The 27,556-nt window shown below is 46.8% G+C and overlaps 1 protein-coding gene across 1 annotated transcript in view; it reads right to left on the bottom strand.

Moving 5' to 3' along the window:
• atp2b2 (ATPase plasma membrane Ca2+ transporting 2) overlaps positions 1-27,556 on the bottom strand; it is a gene marked incomplete in the record, with an annotated part of 168,049 nt that overhangs the window by 14,776 nt on the left and 125,717 nt on the right. Inside the window, 6 exon segments of the mRNA XM_029692808.1 lie at positions 651-862; positions 1,266-1,479; positions 8,920-9,111; positions 15,222-15,328; positions 16,228-16,315; positions 17,158-17,337. Of these exon segments, the coding sequence (XP_029548668.1) occupies positions 651-862; positions 1,266-1,479; positions 8,920-9,111; positions 15,222-15,328; positions 16,228-16,315; positions 17,158-17,337 (993 nt within the window).

The raw sequence follows: 27,556 nt of genomic DNA, 5'->3' as shown, positions 1-27,556 counted from the left end.
GATGGCAAAGGTTCCTACCTGGAATGGCGAAGGATGCTACCTGGAATGGCGAAGGATGCTACCTGGAATGGCGAAGGATGCTACCTGGAACGGCAAAGGTTCCTACCTGGATTGGCGAAGGATGCTACCTGGAATGGCGAAGGATGCTACCTGGATTGGCGAAGGATGCTACCTGGAATGGCGAAGGATGCTACCTGGAATGGCGAAGGATGCTACCTGGAATGGCGAAGGATGCTACCTGGATGGCGAAGTATGCTACCTGGAATGGCGAAGGATGCTACCTGGAATGGCAAAGGATGCTACCTGGAATGGCGAAGGATGCTACCTGGATGGCGAAGGATGCTACCTGGAATGGCGAAGGATGCTACCTGGAATGGTGAAGGATTCTACCTGGAATGGCGAAGGATGCTACCTGGATGGCGAAGTATGCTACCTGGAATGGCGAAGGATGCTACCTGGATGGCGAAGGATGCTACCTGGAATGGAGAAGGATGCTACCTGGAATGGCGAAGGATTCTACCTGGAATGGCAAAGGATGCTACCTGGAATGGCGAAGGATGCTACCTGGATGGCGAAGGATGCTACCTGGAATGGCGACGGATGCTACCTGGAATGGCGAAGGATTCTACCTGGATGGCAAAGGTTCCTACCTGGATGGCAAATGTTCCAAAGACGATGGAACAGAAGATAGGGTTCCTGAAGATTCCGTCAAAGACGTTCCTCTCTCCGTGGATCTTCCTGGCGTTGATCTCGTTGAAAAGCTGCATGAGGACGAAGGTGTTGAAAATGATGGTGTAGTGTTCTGACGGAGGGGAGTGGAGCGGAGCGTGACGACCACTGTCTATGTCAAATATCTGCTCACCTGAGAGAGAGAGAGAGAGAGAGAGAGAGAGAGAGAGAGCGAGAGAGAGATATCGTCTTGTTGATGTCAAAGAACTAGAGGCTAGAGGTGGCTAAAGTTAGCTGACGTTTGTAGTGTCTGTTTAAAGAAAACTCAACCACCTATTACAGTTTCTCATGACTCATAGACTAGTTTTACGGTGAGGAACCATCTAACATGAAGTTGTAAAATCTTGAACTTCCCTTTTAATAAACCAAGGTGTTTTACCACAACAATGCTAGCCAGGTGGACAGTACACTTTAATGACGTACCAACTGTGGCCAAGGGTGGTCTAGCAGTCTGAGACGCTATTTCAGCTATCTTTCATTTCTTTATCCAATAAACAACAAATAGGAGAGGACTTTAAAAAGAAAGAATCCCTTACCGACGAACAGCAGGGAGAAGATGATGACCAGCTGATAGATGCCGTGTCCCAGGATGTTCTTGGTCATGGTGCTGGAGATCAGCGGTTTGTTGCGGCCGTACGGCTTCCTCATCAGCAGGGCCTCGGTGGGGGGCTCGGTAGCCAGGGCCAGGGACGCAAAGGTGTCCATTATCAAGTTCACCCACAGCATCTGGACCGCCTTCAGAGGGGAATCCTACAGGAACACACAGGGTTATTAAAGGCTGGGAGAATTCTACAGGAACACACAGGGTTATTAAAGGCTGGGAGACTCCTACAGGAACACACAGGGTTATTATTAAAGGCTGGGAGAATCCTACAGGAACACACAGGGTTATTAAAGGCTGGGAGAATCCTACAGGAACACACAGGGTTATTAAAGGCTGGGAGAATCCTACAGGAACACACAGGGTTATTAAAGGCTGGGAGAATCCTACAGGAACACACAGGGTTATTAAAGGCTGGGAGAATTCTACAGGAACACACAGGGTTATTAAAGGCTGGGAGACTCCTACAGGAACACACAGGGTTATTATTAAAGGCTGGGAGAATCCTACAGGAACACACAGGGTTATTAAAGGATGGGAGAATCCTACAGGAACACACAGGGTTATTAAAGGCTGGGAGAATCCTACAGGAACACACAGGGTTATTAAAGGCTGGGAGAATCCTACAGGAACACACAGGGTTATTAAAGGCTGGGAGAATCCTACAGGAACACACATGGTTATTATTAAAGGCTGGGAGAATCCTACAGGAACACACAGGGTTATTAAAGGCTGGGAGAATCCTACATGAACACACAGGGTTATTAAAGGCTGGGAGAATCCTACAGGAACACACAGGGTTATTAAAGGCTGGGAGAATCCTACAGGAACACACAGGGTTATTAAAGACTGGGGGAATTCTACAGGAACACACAGGGTTATTAAAGGATGGGAGAATCCTACAGGAACACACAGGGTTATTAAAGGATGGGAGAATCCTACAGGAACACACAGGGTTATTAAAGGCTGGGAGAATCCTACAGGAACACACAGGGTTATTAAAGGCTGGGAGAATCCTACAGGAACACACAGGGTTATTAAAGGCTGGGAGAATCTTACAGGAACACACAGGGTTATTAAAGGCTGGGAGAATCCTACAGGAACACACAGGGTTATTAAAGGCTGGGAGAATCCTACAGGAACACACAGGGTTATTAAAGGCTGGGAGACTCCTACAGGAACACACAGGGTTATTAAAGGCTGGGAGAATCCTACAGGAACACACAGGGTTATTAAAGGCTGGGAGACTACTACAGGAACACAAAGGGTTATTAAAGTCTGGGAGAATCCTACAGGAACACACAGGGTTATTAAAGGCTGGGAGAATCCTACAGGAACACACAGGGTTATTAAAGGCTGGGGGAATCCTACAGGAACACACAGGGTTATTAAAGACTGGGAGAATCCTACAGGAACACACAGGGTTATTAAAGGCTGGGAGAATCCTACAGGAACACACAGGGTTATTAGAGACTTGGAGAATCCTACAGGAACACACAGGGTTATTAAAGACTGGGAGAATCCTACAGGAACACACAGGGCTATTAAAGGCTGGGAGAATCCTACAGGAACACACAGGGTTATTAAAGGCTGGGAGAATCCTACAGGAACACACAGGGTTATTAAAGACTGGGAGAATCCTACAGGAACACACAGGGTTTTTAAAGAAAGGGAGAATCCTACAGGAACACACAGGGTTATTAAAGGCTGGGAGACTCCTACAGGAACACACAGGGTTATTAAAGGCTGGGAGAATCCTACAGGAACACACAGGGTTATTAAAGGCTGGGAGAATCCTACAGGAACACACAGGGTTATTAAAGGCTGGGAGAATCCTACAGGAACACACAGGGTTATTAAAGGCTGGGAGAATCCTACAGGAACACACAGGGTTATTAAAGGCTGGGAGAATCCTACAGGAACACACAGGGTTATTAAAGGCTGGGAGAATCCTACAGGAACACACAGGGTTATTAAAGGCTGGGAGAATCCTACAGGAACACACAGGGTTATTAAAGGCTGGGAGAATCCTACAGGAACACACAGGGTTATTAAAGGCTGGGAGAATCCTACAGGAACACACAGGGTTATTAAAGGCTGGGAGACTCCTACAGGAACACACAGGGTTATTAAAGGCTGGGAGAATCCTACAGGAACACACAGGGTTATTAAAGGCTGGGAGACTCCTACAGGAACACACAGGGTTATTAAAGTCTGGGAGAATCCTACAGGAACACACCGGGTTATTAAAGGCTGGGAGAATCCTACAGGAACACACAGGGTTATTAAAGGCTGGGGGAATCCTACAGGAACACACAGGGTTATTAAAGGCTGGGAGAATCCTACAGGAACACACAGGGTAATTAAAGGCTGGGAGAATCTTACAGGAACACACAGGGTTATTAAATGCTGGGAGAATCCTACAGGAACACACAGGGTTATTAAAGGCTGGGAGAATCCTACAGGAACACACAGGGTTATTAAAGGCTGGGAGACTCCTACAGGAACACACAGGGTTATTAAAGGCTGGGAGACTCCTACAGGAACACACAGGGTTATTAAAGGCTGGGAGAATCCTACAGGAACACACAGGGTTATTAAAGGCTGGGAGAATCCTACAGGAACACACAGGGTTATTAAAGGCTGGGAGAATCCTACAGGAACACACAGGGTTATTAAAGGCTGGGAGACTCCTACAGGAACACACAGGGTTATTAAAGGCTGGGAGAATCCTACAGGAACACACAGGGTTATTAAAGGCTGGGAGACTCCTACAGGAACACACAGGGTTATTAAAGTCTGGGAGAATCCTACAGGAACACACAGGGTTATTAAAGGCTGGGAGAATCCTACAGGAACACACAGGGTTATTAAAGGCTGGGGGAATCCTACAGGAACACACAGGGTTATTAAAGGCTGGGAGAATCCTACAGGAACACACAGGGTTATTAAAGGCTGGGAGAATCCTACAGGAACACACAGGGTTATTAAAGGCTGGGAGAATCCTACAGGAACACACAGGGTTATTAAAGGCTGGGAGAATCCTACAGGAACACACAGGGTTATTAAAAGCTGGGAGAATCCTACAGGAACACACAGGGTTATTAAAGGCTGGGAGAATCCTACAGGAACACACAGGGTTATTAAAGAAAGGGAGAATCCTACAGGAACACACAGGGTTATTAAAGGCTGGGGGAATCCTAAAGGAACACACAGGGTTATTAAAGGCTGGGAGAATCCTACAGGAACACACAGGGTTATTAAAGGCTGGGAGAATCCTACAGGAACACACAGGGTTATTAAAGGCTGGGAGAATCCTACAGGAACACACAGGGTTATTAAAGGCTGGGAGAATCCTACAGGAACACACAGGGTTATTAAAGGCTGGGAGAATCCTACAGGAACACACAGGGTTATTAAAGTCTGGGAGAATCCTACAGGAACACACAGGGTTATTAAAGGCTGGGAGACTCCTACAGGAACACACAGGGTTATTAAAGGCTGGGAGAATCCTACAGGAACACACAGGGTTATTAAAGGCTGGGAGAATCCTACAGGAACACACAGGGTTATTAAAGGCTGGGAGAATCCTACAGGAACACACAGGGTTATTAAAGGTTGGGAGAATCCTACAGGAACACACAGGGTTATTAAAGGCTGGGAGAATCCTACAGGAACACACAGGGTTATTAAAGGATGGGAGAATCCTACAGGAACACACAGGGTTATTAAAGGCTGGGAGAATCCTACAGGAACACACAGGGTTATTAAAGGCTGGGAGAATCCTACAGGACCACACAGGGTTATTAAAGGCTGGGAGAATCCTACAGGAACACACAGGGTTATTAAAGGATGGGAGAATCCTACAGGAACACACAGGGTTATTAAAGGATGGGAGAATCCTACAGGAACACACAGGGTTATTAAAGGCTGGGAGAATCCTCTGAATAATACCACTTTAAATTCAACCCTGTTCCTGGAGAGCTACCATCCTGTAGGTTTTAACTCCAACCCCAGTTGTAATTAACCTGATTGATTATTAAATTCAGGTGTGCTAGATTAGGGTTGGAGTTAAAATCCACAGGAGGGTTTCTCTCCAGGAACAGGGTTTGAGTTTTGTATTTGTATTTATTATGGTTCCCCATTAGTTCCTGCCAAGGCAGCAGCTACTCTTCCTGTGGTTTATTATGGATCCCCATTAGTTCCTGTCAAGGCAGCAGCTACTCTTCCTGGGGTTTATTATGGATCCTCATTAGTTCCTGCCAAGGCAGCAGCTACTCTTCCTGGGGTTTATTATGGTTCCCCATTAGTTCCTGCCAAGGCAGCAGCTACTCTTCCTGGGGTTTATTATGGATCCCCATTAGTTCCTGCCAAGGCAGCAGCTACTTCCTGGGGTTTATTATGGATCCTCATTAGTTCCTGCCAAGGCAGCAGCTACTCTTCCTGGGGTTTATTATGGATCTCCATTAGTTCCTGCCAAGGCAGCAGCTACTCTTCCTGGGGTTTATTATGGATCCCCATTAGTTCCTGCCAAGGCAGCAGCTACTCTTCCTGGGGTTTATTATGGATCCTCATTAGTTCCTGCCAAGGCAGCAGCTACTTCCTGGGGTTTATTATGGATCCTCATTAGTTCCTGCCAAGGCAGCAGCTACTCTTCCTGGGGTTTATTATAGATCCCCATTAGTTCCTGCCAATGCAGCAGCTACTCTTCCTGGGGTCCAAACACATTAAGGCACTTACATTACATATAAAACAACAGATAAAACAGTACATCATATAACATTATTATACCACTACATATCTACAATACAAAATGTTTAATACCACCATACAACAATATTATAATCTATGTGTGTGTGTAGAGTGCGTGTGTCTACCTTTTGTGTGTGTGTGTCTCTTCACAGTCCCCGTTGTTCCATAAGGTGTATATTTTATCTGTTTTATGAATCTGATTCTACTACTTGCATCAGTTAACTGATGTGGAATAGAGTTCCATGTAGTCATGGCTCTATGTATTACTGTGCACCTCCCATAGTCTGTTCTGGACTTTAGTCTGTTATCCTAGGGGACTGTGAAGAGACGTCTGGCGGCATGTGTATGCGTGGGTGTCCGAGCTGTTTGTCAGTAGTTCAAATACAAGTAGTGATGAAGTCAATCTCTCCTCTTCTTTCAGCCAGGAGAGATTGACATACATATTATTGTTAGCTCTCTGTGTACATCCAAGGTCCAGCCGTGCTGCCCTGTTCTGAGACAGTTGTAATTTTCCTAAATCCTTCTCTGTGGCACCTGACCACACAACTGAACAGTAGTCCAGGTGTGAGAAAACTAGGGCCTGTAGGACCTGCCTTGTTGATAGTGTTGTTAACTACATCTACATCTATGAATTACATCTACTAACTACATCTACTATCTACATCTACTAACTACATCTACTAACTACATCTACTAACTACATCTACATCTACTAACTACATCTACAAACTATATCCACTAACTACATCTACATCTACTAACTACATCTACATCTACTAACTACATCTACTAACTACATATAGTAACTACATCTACATCTACTATCTACATCTACATCTACTAACTATATCTACATCTACATCTACATCTATGAATTACATCTACTAACTACATCTCCTAACTACATCTACATCTTCTAACTACATCTACTAACTACATCTACATCTACATCTACTAACTACATCTACTAACTACATTTACATCTACAAACTATATCCACTAACTACATCTACTAACTACATCTACAAACTATATCCACTAACTACATCTACATCTACATATACTAACTACATCTACATCTATGAATTACATCAACTAACTACATCTACATCTTCTAACTACATCTACTAACTACATCTACTAACTACATCTACATCTATGAATTACATCTACTAACTACATCTACTAACTACATCTACATCTTCTAACTACATCTACTAACTACATCTACTAACTACATCTACATCTACTAACTACATTTACTAACTACATTTACTAACTACATCTACATCTACAAACTATATCCACTAACTACATCTACAAACTATATCCACTAACTACATCTACTAATTGCATCTACAAACTATATCCACTAACTACATCTACATCTACTAACTACATTTACTAAGTACATCTACATCTACAAACTATATCCACTAACTACATCTACTAACTACATCTAACTACATTTACTAAGTACATCTACATCTACAAACTATATCCACTAACTACATCTACAAACTATACCCACTAACTACATCTACTAACTACATCTACATCTACTAGCTACATCTACATCTACTAACTACATCTATTATCTACATCTACTATCTACATCTACTAACTACAACTACAAACTATATCCACTAACTACATCTACATCTACTAACTACATCTACTAACTACATCTACAAACTATATCCACTAACTACATCTACATCTACTAACTACATCTACATCTACTAACAACATCTACATCTACAAACAACATCTACATCTACAAACAACATCTACATCTACTAACTACATCTACTAACAACATCTACATCTACTAACAACATCTACATCTACTAACAACATCTACTAACTACATCTACATCTACTAACAACATCTACATCTACAAACAACATCTACATCTACTAACTACATCTACTAACAACATCTACATCTACTAACAACATCTACATCTACTAACAACATCTACTAACTACATCTACATCTACAGGTTAGTGTCTAGATCACCCTCAGTGTTTTGTCCTACAGGAACTCACATGGTTGATGTCAGCCAGTGTTACAGTCATCACAGACCAATGGACTGGCCTCTGAACAATTCTGTCTCTCCAGGGGAACGAGGCAGAGCTGTCACCTCTCACCCTCACTGCTGGTTCTGGCCCTAAATCCCCTAGCCATCGTAATAACAGACGCGGATACATTACAGCAAAGGCGTCAAAATAACAAATGAGATAATTTTTTATTTATTTTACCTTTATTTAACTAAGCAAGTCAGTTAAGAACAAATTCTTATTTACAATGACGGCCTAGGAACAGTGGGTTAACTGCCTTGTTCAGGGGCTGAACGACTGATTTTTACCTTGTCAGCTCAGGGATTCGATCTTGCAACCTTTCGGTTACTAGTCCAACGCTCTAACCACTAGAATACCTGCCGCCCCATTCTTACCTGTGTGTGTCTGTGTGTGTGTGTGTGTTACCTGTGTGATGCAGGCCCCAGTGAAGGCCACGATGACAGTCAGCTGTGTGTGTGTGGGTGTGTGTGTGTGTGTTACCTGTGTGATGCAGGCCCCAGTGAAGGCCACGATGACAGTCAGCTGTGTGTGTGTGTGTGTGTGTGTGTGTGTGTGTGTGTGTGTGTGTGTGTGTGTGTGTGTGTGTGTGTGTGTGTGTGTGTGTGTGTGTGTGTGTGTGTGTGTGTGTGTGTGTGTGTGTGCGTGTGCGTGTGTGTGTGACCAGTGTGATGCAGGCCCCAGTGAAGGCCACGATGACAGTCAGCTGTGTGTGTGTGTGTGTGTGTGTGTGTGTGTGTGTGTGTGTGTGTTACCTGTGTGATGCAGGCCCCAGTGAAGGCCACGATGACAGCCACCACGTTAACAGTCAGCTGGAACTGGAGGAACTTGGAGATGCTGTCGTAGACGTTCCTCCCCCACATCACAGCCTTCACTATGCTACTGAAGTTATCGTCCGTTAATATGATGTCAGACGCCTCCTTGGCCACGTCTGTACCGGCTATACCCTGGAGAGAGAAGAGGTATGGTTTAATACCGGCTGTACCCTGGAGAGAGAAGAGGTATGGTTTAATACCGGCTGTACCCTGGAGAGAGAAGAGGTATGGTTTAATACTGGCTATACCCTGGAGAGAGAAGAGGTATGGTTTAATACCGGCTGTACTCTGCAGAGAGAGAAGAGGTATGGTTTAATACCGGCTGTACCCTGGAGAGAGAAGAGGTATGGTTTAATACCGGCTGTACCCTGGAGAGAGAAGAGGTATGGTTTAATACCGGCTGTAACCTGGAGAGAGAAGAGGTATGGTTTAATACCGGCTGTACCCTGCAGAGAGAGAAGAGGTATGGTTTAATACCGGCTGTACCCTGGAGAGAGAAGAGGTGTGGTTTAATACCGGCTGTACCCTGGAGAGAGAGAAGAGGTATGGTTTAATACCGGCTGTACCCTGCAGAGAGAAGAGGTGTGGTTTAATACCGGCTGTACCCTGGAGAGAGAAGAGGTATGGTTTAATACCGGCTGTACTCTGGAGAGAGAAGAGGTATGGTTTAATACCGGCTGTACCCTGGAGAGAGAAGAGGTATGGTTTAATACCGGCTGTACCCTGGAGAGAGAAGAGGTATGGTTTAATACCGGCTGTACTCTGGAGAGAGAAGAGGTATGGTTTAATACCGGCTGTACTCTGGAGAGAGAAGAGGTATGGTTTAATACCGGCTGTACCCTGGAGAGAGAGAAGAGGTATGGTTTAATACCGGCTGTACCCTGCAGAGAGAACAGGTATGGTTTAATACCGGCTGTACCCTCAGAGAGAAGAGGTGTGGTCTAATAAATGTGCTTCTGGTTTTATTTTTTTTAAATATATTTGTATTTTTGTCATGTAATAGAATCTATTTATTTTGTGCATCCATGTAGAAAAGGATCACTTTGTAGACGCAAAGCAATCATTTCTTCAAAAAACAAGAGGTGTTATTACATCATCCCATTTCTCATGTTAAATCTCTCACCTCGTATCATTTGAACTTTTTACTGCAGTGGGTTAATAAATCAGGGACACACAGAGTGTTTCTGGGTAGTCTTAAACAAATCTACTTTGAAACAAAAAGTATACACCTCACACACATTGTTATGGGCTTAAAAAAAAAGAAGTACATCATATCAACTGAGAGACAACCCTGGCGTTGTGTACCACCACATCTCACCACTAAGAGGCGCTCTTGTTCCACTGTAGCTACAGCAGTGCTGGTGTGTGTGTTCTGTGTGTAGTAGTGAGGATGCTGCTTGGGTTATATCAGGAGATTTCAAGGTTTCTAACGATGGATCCACTCCACTGTCATAGTAGTTGTAGCTAGCTGTAATGCTACAGCTGTCATAGTAGTTGTAGCTAGCTGTAATGCTACAGCTGTCATAGTAGTTGTAGCTAGGTGTGGTGAGGTGTGGTGAGGTATGGTATGGTGAGGTATGGTGAGGTATGGTGAGGTGTGGTGTGGTGAGGTATGGTGAGGTATGGTGAGGTGTGGTGTGGTGAGGTATGGTGTGGTGTGGTGTGGTGAGGTATGGTGTGGTGTGGTATGGTGAGGTATGGTGAGGTGTGGTGTGGTGTGGTGAGGTATGGTGAGGTATGGTGTGGTGTGGTGAGGTATGGTGAGGTATGGTGTGGTGTGGTGAGGTATGGTGTGGTGAGGTATGGTGAGGTATGGTGTGGTGTGGTGTGGTGAGGTATGGTGTGGTGAGGTGTGGTGAGGTATGGTATGGTGAGGTATGGTGTGGTGAGGTATGGTGAGGTATGGTGTGGTGAGGTATGGTGTGGTGAGGTGTGGTGAGGTATGGTATGGTGAGGTATGGTATGGTGAGGTATGGTGAGGTATGGTGAGGTGTGGTGTGGTGAGGTATGGTGTGGTGTGGTGAGGTATGGTGTGGTGTGGTGAGGTATGGTGTGGTGAGGTATGGTGAGGTATGGTGTGGTGTGGTGAGGTATGGTGTGGTGAGGTGTGGTGTGGTGTGGTGAGGTATGGTGAGGTATGGTGTGGTGTGGTGTGGTGAGGTATGGTGTGGTGAGGTGTGGTGAGGTATGGTATGGTGAGGTATGGTGTGGTGAGGTGTGGTGAGGTATGGTATGGTGAGGTGTGGTGAGGCATGGTGTGGTGTGGTGTGGTGAGGTATGGTGTGGTGTGGTGTGGTGTGGTGAGGTATGGTGTGGTGAGGTATGGTGAGGTATGGTGTGGTGTGGTGTGGTGAGGTATGGTGAGGTATGGTGAGGTGTGGTGTGGTGAGGTATGGTGTGGTGTGGTGTGGTGAGGTATGGTGTGGTGAGGTGTGGTGAGGTATGGTATGGTGAGGTATGGTGTGGTGAGGTATGGTGAGGTATGGTGTGGTGAGGTATGGTGTGGTGAGGTGTGGTGAGGTATGGTATGGTGAGGTATGGTATGGTGAGGTATGGTGAGGTATGGTGAGGTGTGGTGTGGTGAGGTATGGTGTGGTGTGGTGAGGTATGGTGTGGTGTGGTGAGGTATGGTGTGGTGAGGTATGGTGAGGTATGGTGTGGTGTGGTGAGGTATGGTGTGGTGAGGTGTGGTGTGGTGTGGTGAGGTATGGTGAGGTATGGTGTGGTGTGGTGTGGTGAGGTATGGTGTGGTGAGGTGTGGTGAGGTATGGTATGGTGAGGTATGGTGTGGTGAGGTGTGGTGAGGTATGGTATGGTGAGGTGTGGTGAGGCATGTGTGGTGTGGTGTGGTGAGGTATGGTGTGGTGTGGTGTGGTGTGGTGAGGTATGGTGTGGTGAGGTATGGTGAGGTATGGTGTGGTGTGGTGTGGTGAGGTATGGTGAGGTATGGTGAGGTGTGGTGTGGTGAGGTATGGTGTGGTGAGGTATGGTGTGGTGAGGTATGGTGAGGTATGGTGTGGTGAGGTATGGTGAGGTATGGTGTGGTGTGGTGAGGTATGGTGTGGTGAGGTATGGTGAGGTGTGGTGTGGTGAGGTATGGTGAGGTATGGTGAGGTGTGGTGTGGTGAGGTATGGTGTGGTGAGGTGTGGTGAGGTATGGTATGGTGAGGTATGGTGTGGTGAGGTATGGTGTGGTGTGGTGAGGTATGGTGTGGTGAGGTAGGTGAGGTATGGTGTGGTGAGGTATGGTGAGGTATGGTGAGGTACGGTGTGGTGTGGTGAGGTATGGTGTGGTAGGTTTGGTGAGGTATGGTGTGGTGTGGTGAGGTATGGTGTGGTGAGGTATGGTGAGGTATGGTGAGGTGTGGTGTGGTGAGGGTATGGTGTGGTGAGGTATGGTGTGGTGTGGTGAGGTATGGTGAGGTATGGTGTGGTGTGGTGAGGTATGGTTGTGTGGTGAGGTATGGTGTGGTGTGGTGAGGTTAGGTTGTGTATGGTTAGTGTGAGGTGTGGGTGTGGTGAGGTATGGGTGTGGTGAGGTATGGTGAGGTGTGGTGTGGGAGTTTATGGTGTGGTGAGGTATGGTTGAGGTATGGAGTATGCTGGTGTGGTGAGGTATGGTGAAGGTATGTGAGAGTTACGGTGTGGTGGTGTGTGGTGAGGTATGGTTTGTGGTAGGTTTGTGAGGTATGGTGTGGTGTGGTGAGTATGGTGTGGTGAGGTATGGTGAGGTATGGTGTGTTGTGTGGTGGTTGAGGTATTGGTGTGGTGATGGGTTATGGTGTGGTGTGGTGAGGTATATGGTGTGGTGAGGTATGGTGAGGTATGGTGTGGTGTGGTGTGGTGAGGTATGGTGTGGTGAGTGGTGTGGTGATGGTATGGTGAGGTATGGTGTGGTGTGGTGAGGTATGGTGAGGTATGGTGAGGTGTGGTGAGGTATGGTGTGGTGAGGTATGGTGAGGTATGGTGTGGTGTGGTGAGGTGTGGTGAGGTATGGTGAGGTGTGGTGAGGTATGGTGTGGTGAGGTATGGTGAGGTATGGTGAGGTATGGTGTGGTGAGGTGTGGTGAGGTATGGTGTGGTGTGGTGAGGTATGGTGAGGTGTGGTGAGGTATAGTGTGGTGAGGTATGGTGTGGTGTGGTGAGGTATGGTGTGGTGAGGTGTGGTGAGGTATGGTGTGGTGAGGTGTGGTGTGAGGTATGGTGAGGTATGGTGAGGTATGGTGTGGTGAGGTGTGGTGAGGTATGGTGTGGTGAGGTATGGTGTGGTGTGGTATGGTGAGGTATGGTGAGGTGTGGTGAGGTGTGGTGTGGTGAGGTGTGGTGTGGTGTGGTAGGTGATGTGTGGTGAGGTGTGGTGAGGTGTGGTGTGGTAGGTGTGGTGAGGTGTGGTGTGGTGAGGTGTGGTAGGTGTGGTGAGGTGTGGTGAGGTATGGTGTGGTGAGGTGTGGTGTGGTGTGTGGTGAGGTGTGGTGTGGTGAGGTGTGGTAGGTGATGTGTGGTGAGGTGTGGTGTGGTAGGTGTGGTGAGGTGTGGTGTGGTGTGGTGAGGTGTGGTAGGTATGGTGAGGTGTGGTGTGGTAGGTATGGTGAGGTGTGGTGAGGTTTGGTGTGGTAGGTGAGTGAGATGAGGTGTGGTAGGTGATGTGTGGTGAGGTGTGGTGATGTGTGGTGAGGTGTGGTGTGGTGTGGTAGGTGTGGTGAGGTGTGGTGTGGTGAGGTGTGGTAGGTGTGGTAGGTATGGTGAGGTGTGGTGTGGTGAGGTGAGGTGTGGTAGGTGATGTGTGGTGAGGTGTGGTAGGTGTAGAGTGGTGTGGTGTGGTGTGGTAGGTGTGGTGAGGTGTGGTGTGGTGAGGTGAGGTGTGGTGTGGTAGGTGATGTGTGGTGAGGTGTGGTAGGTGTGGTGTGGTGAGGTGTGGTGTGGTAGGTGTGGTGAGGTGTGGTGTGGTAGGTGAGGTGTGGTGTGGTAGGTGATGTGTGGTGAGGTGTGGTAGGTGAGGTGTGGTGAGGTGAGGTGTGGTGTGGTAGGTGTGGTGAGGTGTGGTGTGGTAGGTGAGGTGTGGTGTGGTAGGTGTGGTGAGGTGTGGTGTGGTAGGTGAGGTGTGGTGAGGTGTGGTGAGGTGTGGTGAGGTGTGGTAGGTGATGTATGGTGTGGTAGATGAGGTGTGGTGTGGTGAGGTGTGGTAGGTGATGTGTGGTGAGGTGTGGTGAGGTGTGGTGTGGTGAGGTGAGGTGTGGTGTGGTGTGGTGTTGTGTGGTAGGTGAGGTGTGGTAGGTGTGGTGTGGTGAGGTGTGGTGTGGTGAGGTGTGATAGGTGTGGTGAGGTGTGGTGTGGTAGGTGTGGTGAGGTGTGGTGTGGTGAGAGGTGGTGTGGTAGGTGTGGTGAGGTGTGGTGTGGTGAGGTGTGGTGTGGTAGGTGTGGTGAGGTGTGGTGTGGTGAGGTGAGGTGTGGTAGGTGATGTGTGGAGAGGTGTGGTATCTGAGGTGTGGTGAGGTGTGGTGTGGTAGGTGTGGTGAGGTGTGGTGTGGTGAGGTGTGGTGTGGTGAGGTGTGGTAGGTGTGGTGAGGTGTGGTGAGGTGAGATGTGGTGTGGTAGGTGATGTGTGGTGAGGTGTGGTAGGTGAGGTGTGGTGAGGTGTGGTAGATGAGGTGTGGTGTGGTAAGTGAGGTGAGGTGTGGTGAGGTGTGGTGTGGTGAGGTGAGGTGTGGTAGGTTTGGTGAGGTGAGGTGTGGTAGGTGAGGTGAGGTGTGGTGAGGTGAGGTGTGGTGAGGTGAGGTGTGGTAGGTTTGGTGAGGTGAGATGTGGTGAGGTGAGGTGTGGTAGGTGTGGTGAGGTGAGGTGTGGTGTGGTGAGGTGACGTGTGGTAGGTGTGGTGAGGTGAGGTGTGGTGAGGTGAGGTGTGGTGTGGTGTGGTAGGTGTGGTAGATGAGGTGTGGTGTGGTAGGTGAGGTGTGGTGAGGTGAGGTGTGGTAGGTGTGGTGAGGTGAGGTGTGGTGAGGTGTGGTAGGTGGGGTGAGGTGTGGTAGATGAGGTGTGGTGTGGTAGGTGAGGTGTGGTAGATGAGGTGTGGTGTGGTGAGGTGAGGTGTGGTAGGTGTGGTGATGTGAGGTGTGGTAGGTGTGGTGTGGTAGGTGTGGTGATGTGAGGTGTGGTAGGTGTGGTTTGGTAGGTGTGGTGTGGTGTGTTGAGGTACACTATAGTAAGATATGTAGATACAGTATGCCTCCAGCTGCAGGTCCTACCATGGCAAATCCCACGTCAGCCTTCTTCAGGGCTGGTCCATCGTTAGTCCCGTCTCCTGTCACCGCCACCACCTGTCTCTGGTCTGTCAAGCAGCTGTCTATGATGCCTAGAGGACACAACCCAACACACAGGGGTTCAGTAAGGGCAACCACATTCAGAAGAACGGGAGAAGAGCAGAGAAGAGCAGAGAAATGCAGAGAAGAGCAGAGAAGAGCAGAGAAATGCAGAGAAGAGCAGAGAAGAGCAGAGAAATGCAGAGAAGGACAGAGAAGAGAAGAGCAGAGAAGAGCAGAGAAATGCAGAGAAGGCCAGAGAAGAGAAGAGCAGAGAAGAGCAGAGAAGAGCAGAGAAGAGCAGAGAAGAGAAGGGCAGAGAAGAGCAGAGAAGAGCAGAGAAGAGCAGAGAAGGGCAGAGAAGAGCAGAGAAGAGAAGGGCAGAGAAGAGCAGAGAAGAGCAGAGAAGAGCAGAGAAGTGAAGGGCAGAGAAGAGCAGAGAAGAGCAGAGAAGAGAAGGGCAGAGAAGAGCAGAGAAGAGAAGGGCAGAGAAGAGCAGAGAAGAGCAGAGAAGTGAAGGGCAGAGAAGGGCAGAGAAGAGCAGAGAAGAGAAGGGCAGAGAAGAGCAGAGAAGAGCAGAGAAGAGCAGAGAAGAGCAGAGAAGAGCAGAGAAGTGAAGGGCAGAGAAGTGAAGGGCAGAGAAGGGCAGAGAAGAGCAGAGAAGAGAAGGGCAGAGAAGAGCAGAGAAGAGCAGAGAAGAGCAGAGAAGTGAAGGGCAGAGCAGAGAAGGGCAGAGAAGAGCAGAGAAGTGAAGAGCAGAGAAGAGCAGAGAAGAGCAGAGAAGTGAAGGGCAGAGATGAGCGGAATACAATAGACTAGAATAGAATGTGTATCTTTCTCCCGAGGAAAAATTCATGTTGGCATTGGGTTCAGACAGTTGACATACACAGCAGGACAATAGCGTGGTACAGGACACGACTAGTAGACAAACCTAGAGACCCTCCTCTCTCACCTTTAACCAGTGTGTGTTTATCAGTAGGGGAGGATCTAGCCAGGACTCGCAGTTTAGGCCACACCTTGTCCATGCGCTCCTGCTCAACCTGTAGTAAAGAGTAAAGGGTACTTTGTGTTTTGTTTTCTACGACTGTGTTTTATATCTCTTGTTTTTATGCTTTTGATATTGTACTGACGTGTGTAATATGTTTGTAATGAAAGAGTTCATCTGTTAAAAAAAAAAAAAAGATCTTGTTCTTAGCATGACTCTCTTGTCAAAATAAAGGTTTCAATCAATAGAATATTTCAGAGTCCTAAAGGTCCTTTATCCCGACGGAACATACAGTGGAGAATGTATGTAGGGGTTCTCAAACCTCTCCTCAGGGACCCTCAGATGTTCCACCATTTTGTTGTAGACCCCCCCCCCCCCCCCCCCCCACGTTAAATCAGGGGAGCTAGTTGTGGAATATATTAAATACATGGAACAGCTGGGGGGGGGTCCCTGAGAAGAGGCTGGAAAACTCCCTGTACTAGTCTACTGTCTACCCTGAACTACCATTACCACTGGCCAACCCAACCCTCTTCCTCCTGGATATCTGTCTGGGAGTGAACCCCCTGTACTAGTCTACTGTCTACCATTACCACTGGCCAACCCAACCCTCTTCCTCCTGGATATCTGACTGGGAGTGAACCCCCTGTACTAGTCTACTGTCTACCATTACCACTGGCCAACCCAACCCTCTTCCTCCTGGATATCTGACTGGGAGTGAACCCCCTGTACTAGTCTACTGTCTACCATTACCACTGGCCAACCCAACCCTCTTCCTCCTGGATATCTGTCTGGGAGTGAACCCCCTGTACTAGTCTACTGTCTACCATTACCACTGGCCAACCCAACCCTCTTCCTCCTGGATATCTGTCTGGGAGTGAACCCACTGTCGTAGCTTACCTCTCCCTTCTCGTTGCGGATCCTCCTGTTGAACTCCTTGCCGTCGATACACAGGAAGTCTTCTCCAGGGTGGATGATGCCACACTTGATGGCGATGGCCCTGGCCGTGTTGATGTTGTCACCTGTCACCATGCGCACCGTGATGCCCGCACGCTGGCACCGCACAATAGCAGAAGGCACCTGCAGGGCACACACACACACACAATGGTAAGCACAAACGCGAGTTGGATGTGAACTAGGACACCTGCAGGAAGAGTCCCTATATACATTATCACAGACAATATCCTTCATACTGTAAGGCAAGGGCTGATTTCAAGGTTTTACTGCTAACCTACAAAGCATTACATGGGCTTGCTCCTACCTATCTTTCCGATTTGGTCCTGCCGTACATACCTACACGTACGCTACGGTCACAAGACGCAGGCCTCCTAATTGTCCCTAGAATTTCTAAGCAAACGGCTGGAGGTAGGGCTTTCTCCTATAGAGCTCCATTTTTATGGAATGGTCTGCCTACCCATGTGAGAGACGCAGACTCAGTCTCAACCTTTAAGTCTTTACTGAAGACTTATCTCTTCAGTAGGTCCTATGATTAAGTATAGTCTGGCCCAGGAGTGTGAAGGTGAACGGAAAGGCTGGAGCAACGAACCGCCCTTGCTGTCTCTGCCTTGTCGGTTCCCCTCTTCCCACTGGGATTCTCTGCCTCTAACCCTTTTACAGGGGCTGAGTCACTGACTTACTGGTGTTCTTCCATGCCGTCCATGGGAGGGGTGCGTCACTTGAGTAGGTTGAGCCACTGACGTGGTCTTCCTGTCTGGGTTGGCGCCCCCCCCTTGGGTTGTGCCGTGGCGGACATCTTTGTGGGCTATACTCGGCCTTGTCTTCGGACGGTAAGTTGGTGGTTGTAGATATCCCTCTAGTGGTGTGGGGGCTGTGCTTTGGCAAAGTGGGTGGGGTTATATCCTGCCTGTTTGGCCCTGTCCGGGGGTATCATCGGATGGGGCCACAGTGTCTTCTGATCCCTCCTGTCTCAGCCTCCAGTATTTATGCTGCAGTAGTTTATGTGTCGGGGGGCTAGGGTCAGTCTGTTACATCTGGAGTATTCTCTTGTCTTATCCGGTGTCCTGTGTGAATGTAAATATGCTCTCTCTAATTCTCTCTCTCTCTTTCTCTCTTTCTTTCTTTCTCTCGGAGGACCTGAGCCCTAGGACCATGCCTCAGGACTACCTGGCATGATGACTCCTTGCTGTCCCCAGTCCACCTGGCCATGCTGCTGCTCCAGTTTCAACTGTTCTGCCTGCGGCTACGGAACCCTGACCTGTTCACCGGACGTGCTTGTTGCACCCTCGACAATTACTATGATTATTATTATTTGACCATGCTGGTCATTTACGAACATTTTAACATCTTGACCTTGTTCTGTTATAATATCCACCCGGCACAGCCAGAAGAGGACTGGCCACCCCTCATAGCCTGGTTCCTCTCTAGGTTTCTTCCTAGGTTTTTGGCCTTTCTCAGGAGTTTTTCCTAGGGAGTTTTTCCCAGCCACGGTGCTTCTTTCACATGCATTGCTTGCTGTTTGGGGTTTTAGGCTGGGTTTCTGTACAGCACTTTGAGATTTCAGCTGATGTACGAAGGGCTATATAAATAAATTTGATTTGATACTGTAGAACATTGAGTCCCTAAATGCACTACATTATCAGAAGTATGTGGACACCTGCTCGTCAAACATCTCATTCCAAAATCATGGGCATTAACATGGAGTTGGTCCCACCTTTGCTGCTATAACAGCATCCACTCTTCTGGGAAGGCTTTCCACTAGATGTTGGAACATTGCTGCTATAACAGCCCTCCACTCTTCTGGGAAGGCTTTCCACTAGATGTTGGAACATTGCTGCTATAACAGCATCCACTCTTCTGGGATGGCTTTCCACTAGATGTTGGAGCTTTGCTGCGGGGACTTGCTTCCATTCAGCCGCAAGAGCATTTGTTTGGTTGGGCACGGATGTTGGGCGATTAGGCCTGGCTCGCAGTAGGCGATCCAATTCATCCCATAGGTGTTCGATGGAGTTGAGGTCAGGGCTCTGTGCAGGCGCCAGTCAAGTTCTTCCACACCGATCTCAACAAACTATTTCTGTATGGGCTTTGCTTTATGCACGGGAGCATTGTCATGCTGAAACAGGAAAAGGCCTTTCCCAAACTGTTGCCATAAGTTGAAGGCACGTCTAGAATGTCATTGTATGCTGTAGGGTTAAGATTTCCCTTCACTGGAACTAATGGGTCCTAACCCGAACCATGAAAAACAGCCTCAAACCATTATTCCTCCTCCACCAAACTTTACAGTTGGCACTATACATTGGGGCAGGTAGTGTTCTCCAGGCATCCACCAAACCCAACCCAGATGGTGAAGTGTGATTCATCACTCCAGAGAACGCGTTTCCACTGCTCCAGAGTCCAATGTCGGAGAGATTTACACGACACCAGCCGGCGCTTGGCATTGCGGACGGTAATCTTAGGCTTGTGTGAGGCTGCTCACCATGGAAACCCATTTCATTAAGCTCCCGACTAATAGTTATTGTGCTGACGTTGCTTCCAGAGGCAGTTTGGTACTCAGTCGTGAGTGTTGCAACTGAGGACAGATGATTTTTACGCGCTACACGCTTCAGCACTCGACGGCCCCGTTCTGTGAGCGTGTTTGGCCTACCACTTCGCGGCTGAGCCGTTGTTGCTCCTGGACGTTTCCACTTCACAATAACAGACCGGGGCGCAGCTCTGGCAGGGCAGAAATTTGACGAACTGACTTGTTGAAAAGACGGCATCCTATGACGGTGCCACGTTGAAAGTCACTGAGCTCTTCAGTAAGGCCATTCTACTGCCAATGTTTGTCTATGGAAATTGCATGGCTGTGTGCTCAATTTTATACACCTGTCAGCAACGAGTGTGGCTGAAATAGCCGAATACACTAATTCGAAGGGCTGTCCACATAGTTTTGTATATATAGTTTATCACAGACAATACCCTTCCTACTGTAGAACAGTGAGTCCCTATATATTTCACACACACACACACACACACACACACACACACACACACACACACACACACACACACACACACACACACACACACACACAGGAACTAATGGGGATCCTTAACAAATACAAATACACACACACACACATAATCTGAATCTGAGCGAGTCAGGTTTAGGTCAGTGTGGGCGAGCCTTGCTCTCTACACCCTCAGGAGAACCACTGATACATAAGACAGCGGCAGTGCCACAGATCCACACACAGCTAGCCAACTAACACTGCAGCTATCGGTAATTTCTGCAGCATTGAAAGTCTCCAAGAACACAGTGGCCTCCATCATTCTTAAATGTAAAAGTTTGGGACCAAGAACCCAATGGCTACTCTGACAGAGCTCAAGAGTTCCTTTGTGGTGATCGGAGAACCTTCCAGAAGGACAACCATCTCTGCAGCGCTCCACCAATCAGGCCTTTATGCTAGAGTGGTCAGACGGAAGCCACTCCTCAGTAAAAGGCACGACAACCCGCTTGGAGTTTGCCAAAAGGCACCTAAAGGACTCTCAGACCATGAGAAACAAGACTCTTTGGTCTGATGAAACCAAGATTGAACTCTTTGGCCTGAATGCCAAGCGTCACGTCTGGAGGAAACCTGGCACCATCTCTACGGTGAAGCATGGTGGTGGGAGCATCATGCTGTGGGGATGTTTTTCAGTGGCAGGGACTGGGAGACTAGTCAGGATCGAGGGAAAGGTGAAAGGAGGAAAATACAGAGAGATCCTTGATGAAAACCTCAGACTGGGGTGAAGGTTCACCTTCAAACAGGACAACAGGAATGGCTTCGGGACAAGTCTCTGAATGTCCTTGAGTGGCCCAGCCAAAGCCCGGACTTGAACCCGATCGAACATCTCTGGAGAGACCTGAAAATAGCTGTGCAGCGACGCTCCCCATCCAACCTGACAGAGCTTGAGAGGATCTACAGAGAAGAATGGAAGAAACTCCCCAAATACAGGTGTGCCAAGCTTGTAGTGTCATACCCAAGAAGACTCGATGCTGTAATCACTGCCAAAGGTGCTTCAACAAAGTACTGAGTAAAGGGTCTGAATACTGATGTAAATGTGATGCTGTTTTTTCTTTTAGACATTTGTAAAAATGTCTAAAAACCAGTTTTTTGCTTTGTCGTTATGGGGTACTGTGTGTAGATTGATATTTCAGAATAAGGCTGTAACGTAACAAAATGTGGAAGAAGTCCAGGGGTCTGAATACTTTCCGAGGGCACTGTATCTGAATTTTTTAATCACTTTGCTAACTCACCCCACATCAAGAAAGAAACTAAACCTAAACCAGGCTGTGATGCTTTAGTTTATTACAGAGGCACTCTAATGTAGGGAATAGGGTGCCATTGGGGACACAGACTCTCTCATTTAGAGCATCGGAGGCAGCTAGCGTTGTGTGAGGAGGAGGAGGAGGAGGTAAATACACATTGTTTAGTAGAGCGATGTGTTGGCTTTGCCTGTACAACATTACTATTCCTCCTACAGTATCACCTCTCTCACACACACACACACACACACACACACAGACACACACACACACACACACACACACACACACACACACACACACACACACACACACACACACACACACACACACACACACTCCTAACACCACTCAAAGGTAATCTCATTATTCAGTCTGATATACAGAGATGTGGCTGTGTCCCAAATGGCACCTTATTCCCCTTACGTAGTGCACTACTTTTGACCAGGGCCCATAGGGGTAGTGCACTATGTAGGGAATAGGGTGTTTTTATTTTGGGACGCGGACCATCTCTGACTGAATAATAATGAGATTAGCTTTGAGCGGTGTTAGGAGTATGTGTGTGTGTGTGTGTGTGTGTGTGTGTGTGTGTGTGTGTGTGGGGGGGGGGGGGGGGGGGGGGGGGGGGGGAGCTATGAGAGGAGCCAGGTGGGGATGTGTTACACAGTACTGACAGCAACACCTCTGCTATAACATAACAGACAGTCGATCAACCACGTATCTGTGTTTGACTTGTAATCAATGTCCAAAAAAAAATCCTATTCGCTGTGTTGTTTGTGTGTAGTAGTTGTCGGGTCTAACTTCAGATCCTCTGTTTTGTCATAACGTGGTCAACGTCTATGTAGGTTTTCTCTGTTGGTATCATGGTTTTTGTTGTTGTACGTTCGTGGTATGTTCTTCCTGCAACCTCTACCATAACGTAGTAAAAAAATATTTTAAAAAAACGGTTTATCAACATGGATGTATTTCAGTGGTATATTCCTGCTGTTATTGTTAAGCTGTTATTGTTCGTATGATCTTGTTGGATTGTCGATTCCCTTGATATTCCCAGGTAAATAATGAATGTCAGATAGTGCTTCCATGCCAGTCATCATGTACCCTGAACCCAAACACACAGAGCTGCGTTTATACAACAGAGTAGGTCACGTCCCTGTCCAGATAGAAATACCATTTCTAGAACATGAACCAAAATGTACAGAACTACTGTGTAAAAAAAACAAAAAAAACGTGAGAATTACATATTAAAACCTAATAGGATCTCTGTGTAAAAAAACATGAGAATTATATATTATAACTTAATAGGATCTCTGTGTAAAAAACACGAGAATTATATATTAAAACTTAATAGGATCTCTGTGTAAAAAAACATGAGAATTACATAGTATAACCTAATAGGATCTCTGTATAAAAAAACATGAGAATTATATAGTATAACTTAATAGGATCTCTGTGTAAACAAAACATGAGAATTACATATTATAACCTAATAGGATCTCTGTGTAAAAAAACATTGAATTACATATTATAACTTAATAGGATCTCTGTGTAAAAAAACATGATCACAGATATAAGAGACATGTTTCATTAGTGTTTCCAGTTATGAACATAGAGAAGTATATAGTACCATGACCACAGGTGATATGAAGGGAAACCTACAGTATGTTGTAAAGCTATTAACAAAGACACAATGCAAAAACCCCTGATGAAGGCGAATCCCGAAATGTAATTTATTAGCTTTATGCTGTTGAAATAAATCAAGTCATCATTTACCTGAACCAGTGTAGGCTCCTCATAGGAGGAAGGGGAGGAACATCCTTCTCAGGGAATTTCATAACATTTTTAATTGTAAAACATTTAAAAAAGTTATCCTTAGATAAAACTATACTAAATATAAATCACGTGTCACCAAATAACTGATTAAAACACACTATTTTGCAAAGGTCTACATTAGCCTCAACAGCACTCTGTAGGGTAGAACCATGGTTTAGCAGGAGGACAGCTGGCTTCCATCCTCCTCTGGGTACATTGACTACAATACAAAACCTAGGAGGCTCATGGTTCTCATCCCCTTCCATAGACTTACACAGTAATTATGACAACTTCCAGAGGACGTCCTCCAACCACGTCCTCCAACCTATCAGAGCTCTTGCTTCATGAACTGACATGTTGTCCACCCAATCAAAGGATCAGAGAATGAATCTAGTACTGAAGGCATAAGCTACAGCTAGCTAGCGCTGCAGTGTATAACATGTGGTGAGTAGTTGACTCAAAGAGAGAAAAAGACAAATAGTTGAACAGTTTTTAACAAATTCATTTCTTCCAAAATGAAGGAGAAGCAAGAGAGAAATAGAGAGAGAGAGATTTCATCATTTATTTTTCACTTTCAGTTTCACTTACTTAGCTAGCAAATGCAGCTAGCTAGTTTAGTCTACTCAAACACCCTGCTCAAACAGAGGGATGCTATTTTAGCTAGCTGGCTATGGCTATCCAACACAATACTGGAACTCTTCCAAGTCAAGGTAAGCTTTTGGTTTTACTAATTTATTGCCACTGGGGCCTACCGGTGTAACTGCTAACTGACTGTACACTAATGTTACTGCATGATTATAGCGGGTTTACTAACGCGTTAACGTTAGTTCTATTAACTACAGTTGACTATGACGTAACTTTAGCTAATATGGGGTCAACGATGTAGGCTGTGTGGAAAGTTTTTTTTTCGCCTGGTTACATAGAGCTGATTTGGTGTGCATTGACGTCCACAAGGGAAGAGAAGGAATACAACGTGGCTGTTATGAGAGTGAACTGTGTTTCCGTGTTTATCAGGGGTGTATTCATTCCGCCGATTCTGTTGAAAAAACGTTTCTTAAACGGAAACAAAACGGAACAAAAACGGGGATAAACATACCTGAATTTGTCCAATAGAAACTCTTGTTTGCAACTGTTGGACTAATGATTACACCCTAGATCAGCTAGATGCAGGCAAGAGTGTATTGTAAATAAGAATTTGTTCTTAACTGACTTGCCTGGTTAAATAAAAGTTAAATCAAAATAAATAAAATATTATTGTCTGTCACCTCAAGTTTGTCTCTCGACCTGTGTGCACCTACATTTTAAACTGTAATTCATAGGTTAGGTTGTAGCAACCTCATGATGGGTAAAGGAAAAATGAGAATATCACGTAGTAGCCTAAACCTATCAATGTTACATTGAACTTGGTGAATAGAATGAATGACAGTCATCCAATATGCTGTAATAGAAATAAGGCCACGGTCATGAAAAAAAAATCGTCCTCCCTCAAATTTTAAAAGGCACTGATGGTGAGTGAAGTGAAGTCCGAGGCACATCGTCAGGGCAGACGGAGTTAAAACAGAGAACTCCAAGGTGACAGAAATCACACAGATGCCTCCACCAGAAGCACAAAATGGGTCTACAGAAGTTACTGGGTATGACACACGTTTCCTAACCCAGTATATCCAAGATGAAGCCAAGCCCACTGCACTAATCAGAGTGCTCCTCAGGAAGGACATGGCAGTGGCACCCAGAACAACAAGCAGCACTGGAGAGACTTGAAAAAAAAAAGCCACCTCCACTACGCCATTGCTGAAATTCTTTTAATCCACAGGAAGAGATTGAAATACAAGCTGATGCATCCAAAGATGGACCCGGAGCTGTTCTGATGTCATTATGGGGTATTGTGATGTCATTTCGGAGTATTGTGATGTCATTATGGGGTATTGTGATGTCATTATGGGGTATTGTGATGTCATTATGGGGTAAACAGCCTATAGCCTTTGCATTCAGAGCTCTGCCTGTGGCAGAACAAAATTATGCCCAGATAGAAAAATAACTTCTGGCAATCGTGTTCACACTGAAGAGGTTTCACCAGTATGTCTATGGTGTCCAGGTCAGAGTTCAATCTGACCACAAACCACTTGAAGCTATAATCACCAAGCCTATTGGAAAGTCGCCTGTCATCCGTCTTCAAAGGATGCTGCTTCAAATACAGAAATATGACAGTCAAATCGTCTACAACCCCAGATAAAAGACATGTTAATAGCAGACACGCTACCCAGGGCTGTACCCCAGACTGCCACACATAAATAGCGTGACCTGTGACAAAAAAAAAAAGTCATTGATGCAGTGTCCACACATCATCCACTGGAGGGCGCTGTTATGCAACAGCTGAGCGCAGTCACAAATGCAGACAGTGAGATGCGGCTGCTGAGGAACCCGACCAGAGATGGATGGCCAGACAAGAAGAAAACTGCACCACTAAAAAAACACAACCCTACTGGCACATCAGAGACTCTCTTTACATCGAAGATGATCTACTCGCGGTAAATAAACATATTATCATTCCCAAAGACTTTTAGAGCTGAGGTACTTATAAGAGGCTCCACATTACACACCGGGGCATTCAACGCTCCTTCAGCGCATGCCAGAGCTCTCATGTAATGACCGGGCCTCACTGATGATGTCCGAATGACGGTCGAATCGTGCACTTCCTGTCAAGACAAACTGCCCAGCTACCAAAAGGAACCACTCCTACCACACACAATGCCTGACACTCCGTGGCAAGAAATCGCCGTTGATATCTTTGACTTCCAAGGACGCTCAATCCTTCTGATAGTGGACTAATACTCCAAATATCCAGAGGTTCTGAGGCCATCGAACAAGACATCAGGTACAGTCATAGCAAAGTTTAAAGCTGTGTTTGTACCCTTTGCTAGTACTGAGATGGCTCGGTTTGCAAAAGAGATGCCGTTTCAAAATGATTCATTCTAGTCCGGGGGGGGGGGGGGGGGGGGGCATCCAGCATCAGTGGTGAGAATCAGAGATTGACCCGGGATTGTACGATATCGTCACACCCGCGGGAGCTCGCTACCGCAGAAACAGAAAACATCTCAGACCTGAAAGAACAGCCAGGTACAGGGACAATGAAGAAGAAGTCACAATCACTCACTCTGATTCAGACCAGGAGGTCGAAGAGGCGACACAAAGAGTCACGAATTAACACAGACAGAACATGACAAATGACAGAGCAGCCAGAACCCCTCTGTCCCAGTCAGAGCAGCCAGAACCTCTCTGTCCCAGTCAGAGCAGTCAGAACCCCTCTGTCCCAGTCAGAGAACCAGAACCCCTCTGTCCCAGTCAGAACACCAGAACCCCTCTGTCCCAGTCAGAGCACCAGAACCCCTCTGTCCCAGTCAGAGCACCAGAACCCCTCTGTCCCAGTCAGAACCCCTCTGTCCCAGTCAGAACCCCTCTGTCCCAGTCAGAGCACCAGAACCCCTCTGTCCCAGTCAGAGCAGCCAGAACCCCTCTGTCCCAGTCAGAGCACCAGAACCCCTCTGTCCCAGTCAGAGCAGCCAGAACCCCTCTGTCCCAGTCAGAGCACCAGAACCCCTCTGTCCCAGTCAGAGCACCAGAACCCCTCTGTCCCAGTCAGAGCAGCCAGAACCCCTCTGTCCCAGTCAGAGCAGCCAGAACCCCTCTGTCCCAGCCAGAACCCCTCTGTCCCAGTCAGAGCAGCCAGAACCCCTCTGTTCTAGAGACCCTGTCTTAGGTCAGTTAGGATCACCACTTTATTTTAAGAATGTGAAATGTCAGAATAATAGTAGAGAGAATGATTTATTTCAGCTTTTATTTCTTTCATCACATTCCCAGTGGGTCAGAAGTTTACATACACTCAATTTGGAAGCATTGCCTTTAAATTGTTTGACTTGGGTCAAACCTTTCGGGTAGCCATCCACATGCTTCCCACAATAAGTTGGGTGAATTTTGGCCCATTCCTCCTGACAGAGCTGGTGTAACTGAGTCAGGTTTGTAGGCCCCCTTGCTTGCACACGCTTTTTCAGTTCTGCCCACAAATTTTCTGTAGGATTATGGTCAGGGCTTTGTGATAGCCACTCCAATACCTTGACTTTGTTGCCCTTAAGCCATTTTGCCACAACTTTGGAAGTATGCTTGGGGTCATTGTCCATTTGGAAGACCCATTTGCGACCAAGCTTTAACTTCCTGACTGATGTCTTGAGATGTTGCTTCAATATATGC

Source organism: Salmo trutta, chromosome 16 (genome assembly GCF_901001165.1).
Source record: "Salmo trutta chromosome 16, fSalTru1.1, whole genome shotgun sequence".
NCBI classification, from domain to species: Eukaryota; Metazoa; Chordata; class Actinopteri; order Salmoniformes; family Salmonidae; genus Salmo; species Salmo trutta.
This window is presented reverse-complemented; position numbering and strand designations above follow the sequence as displayed.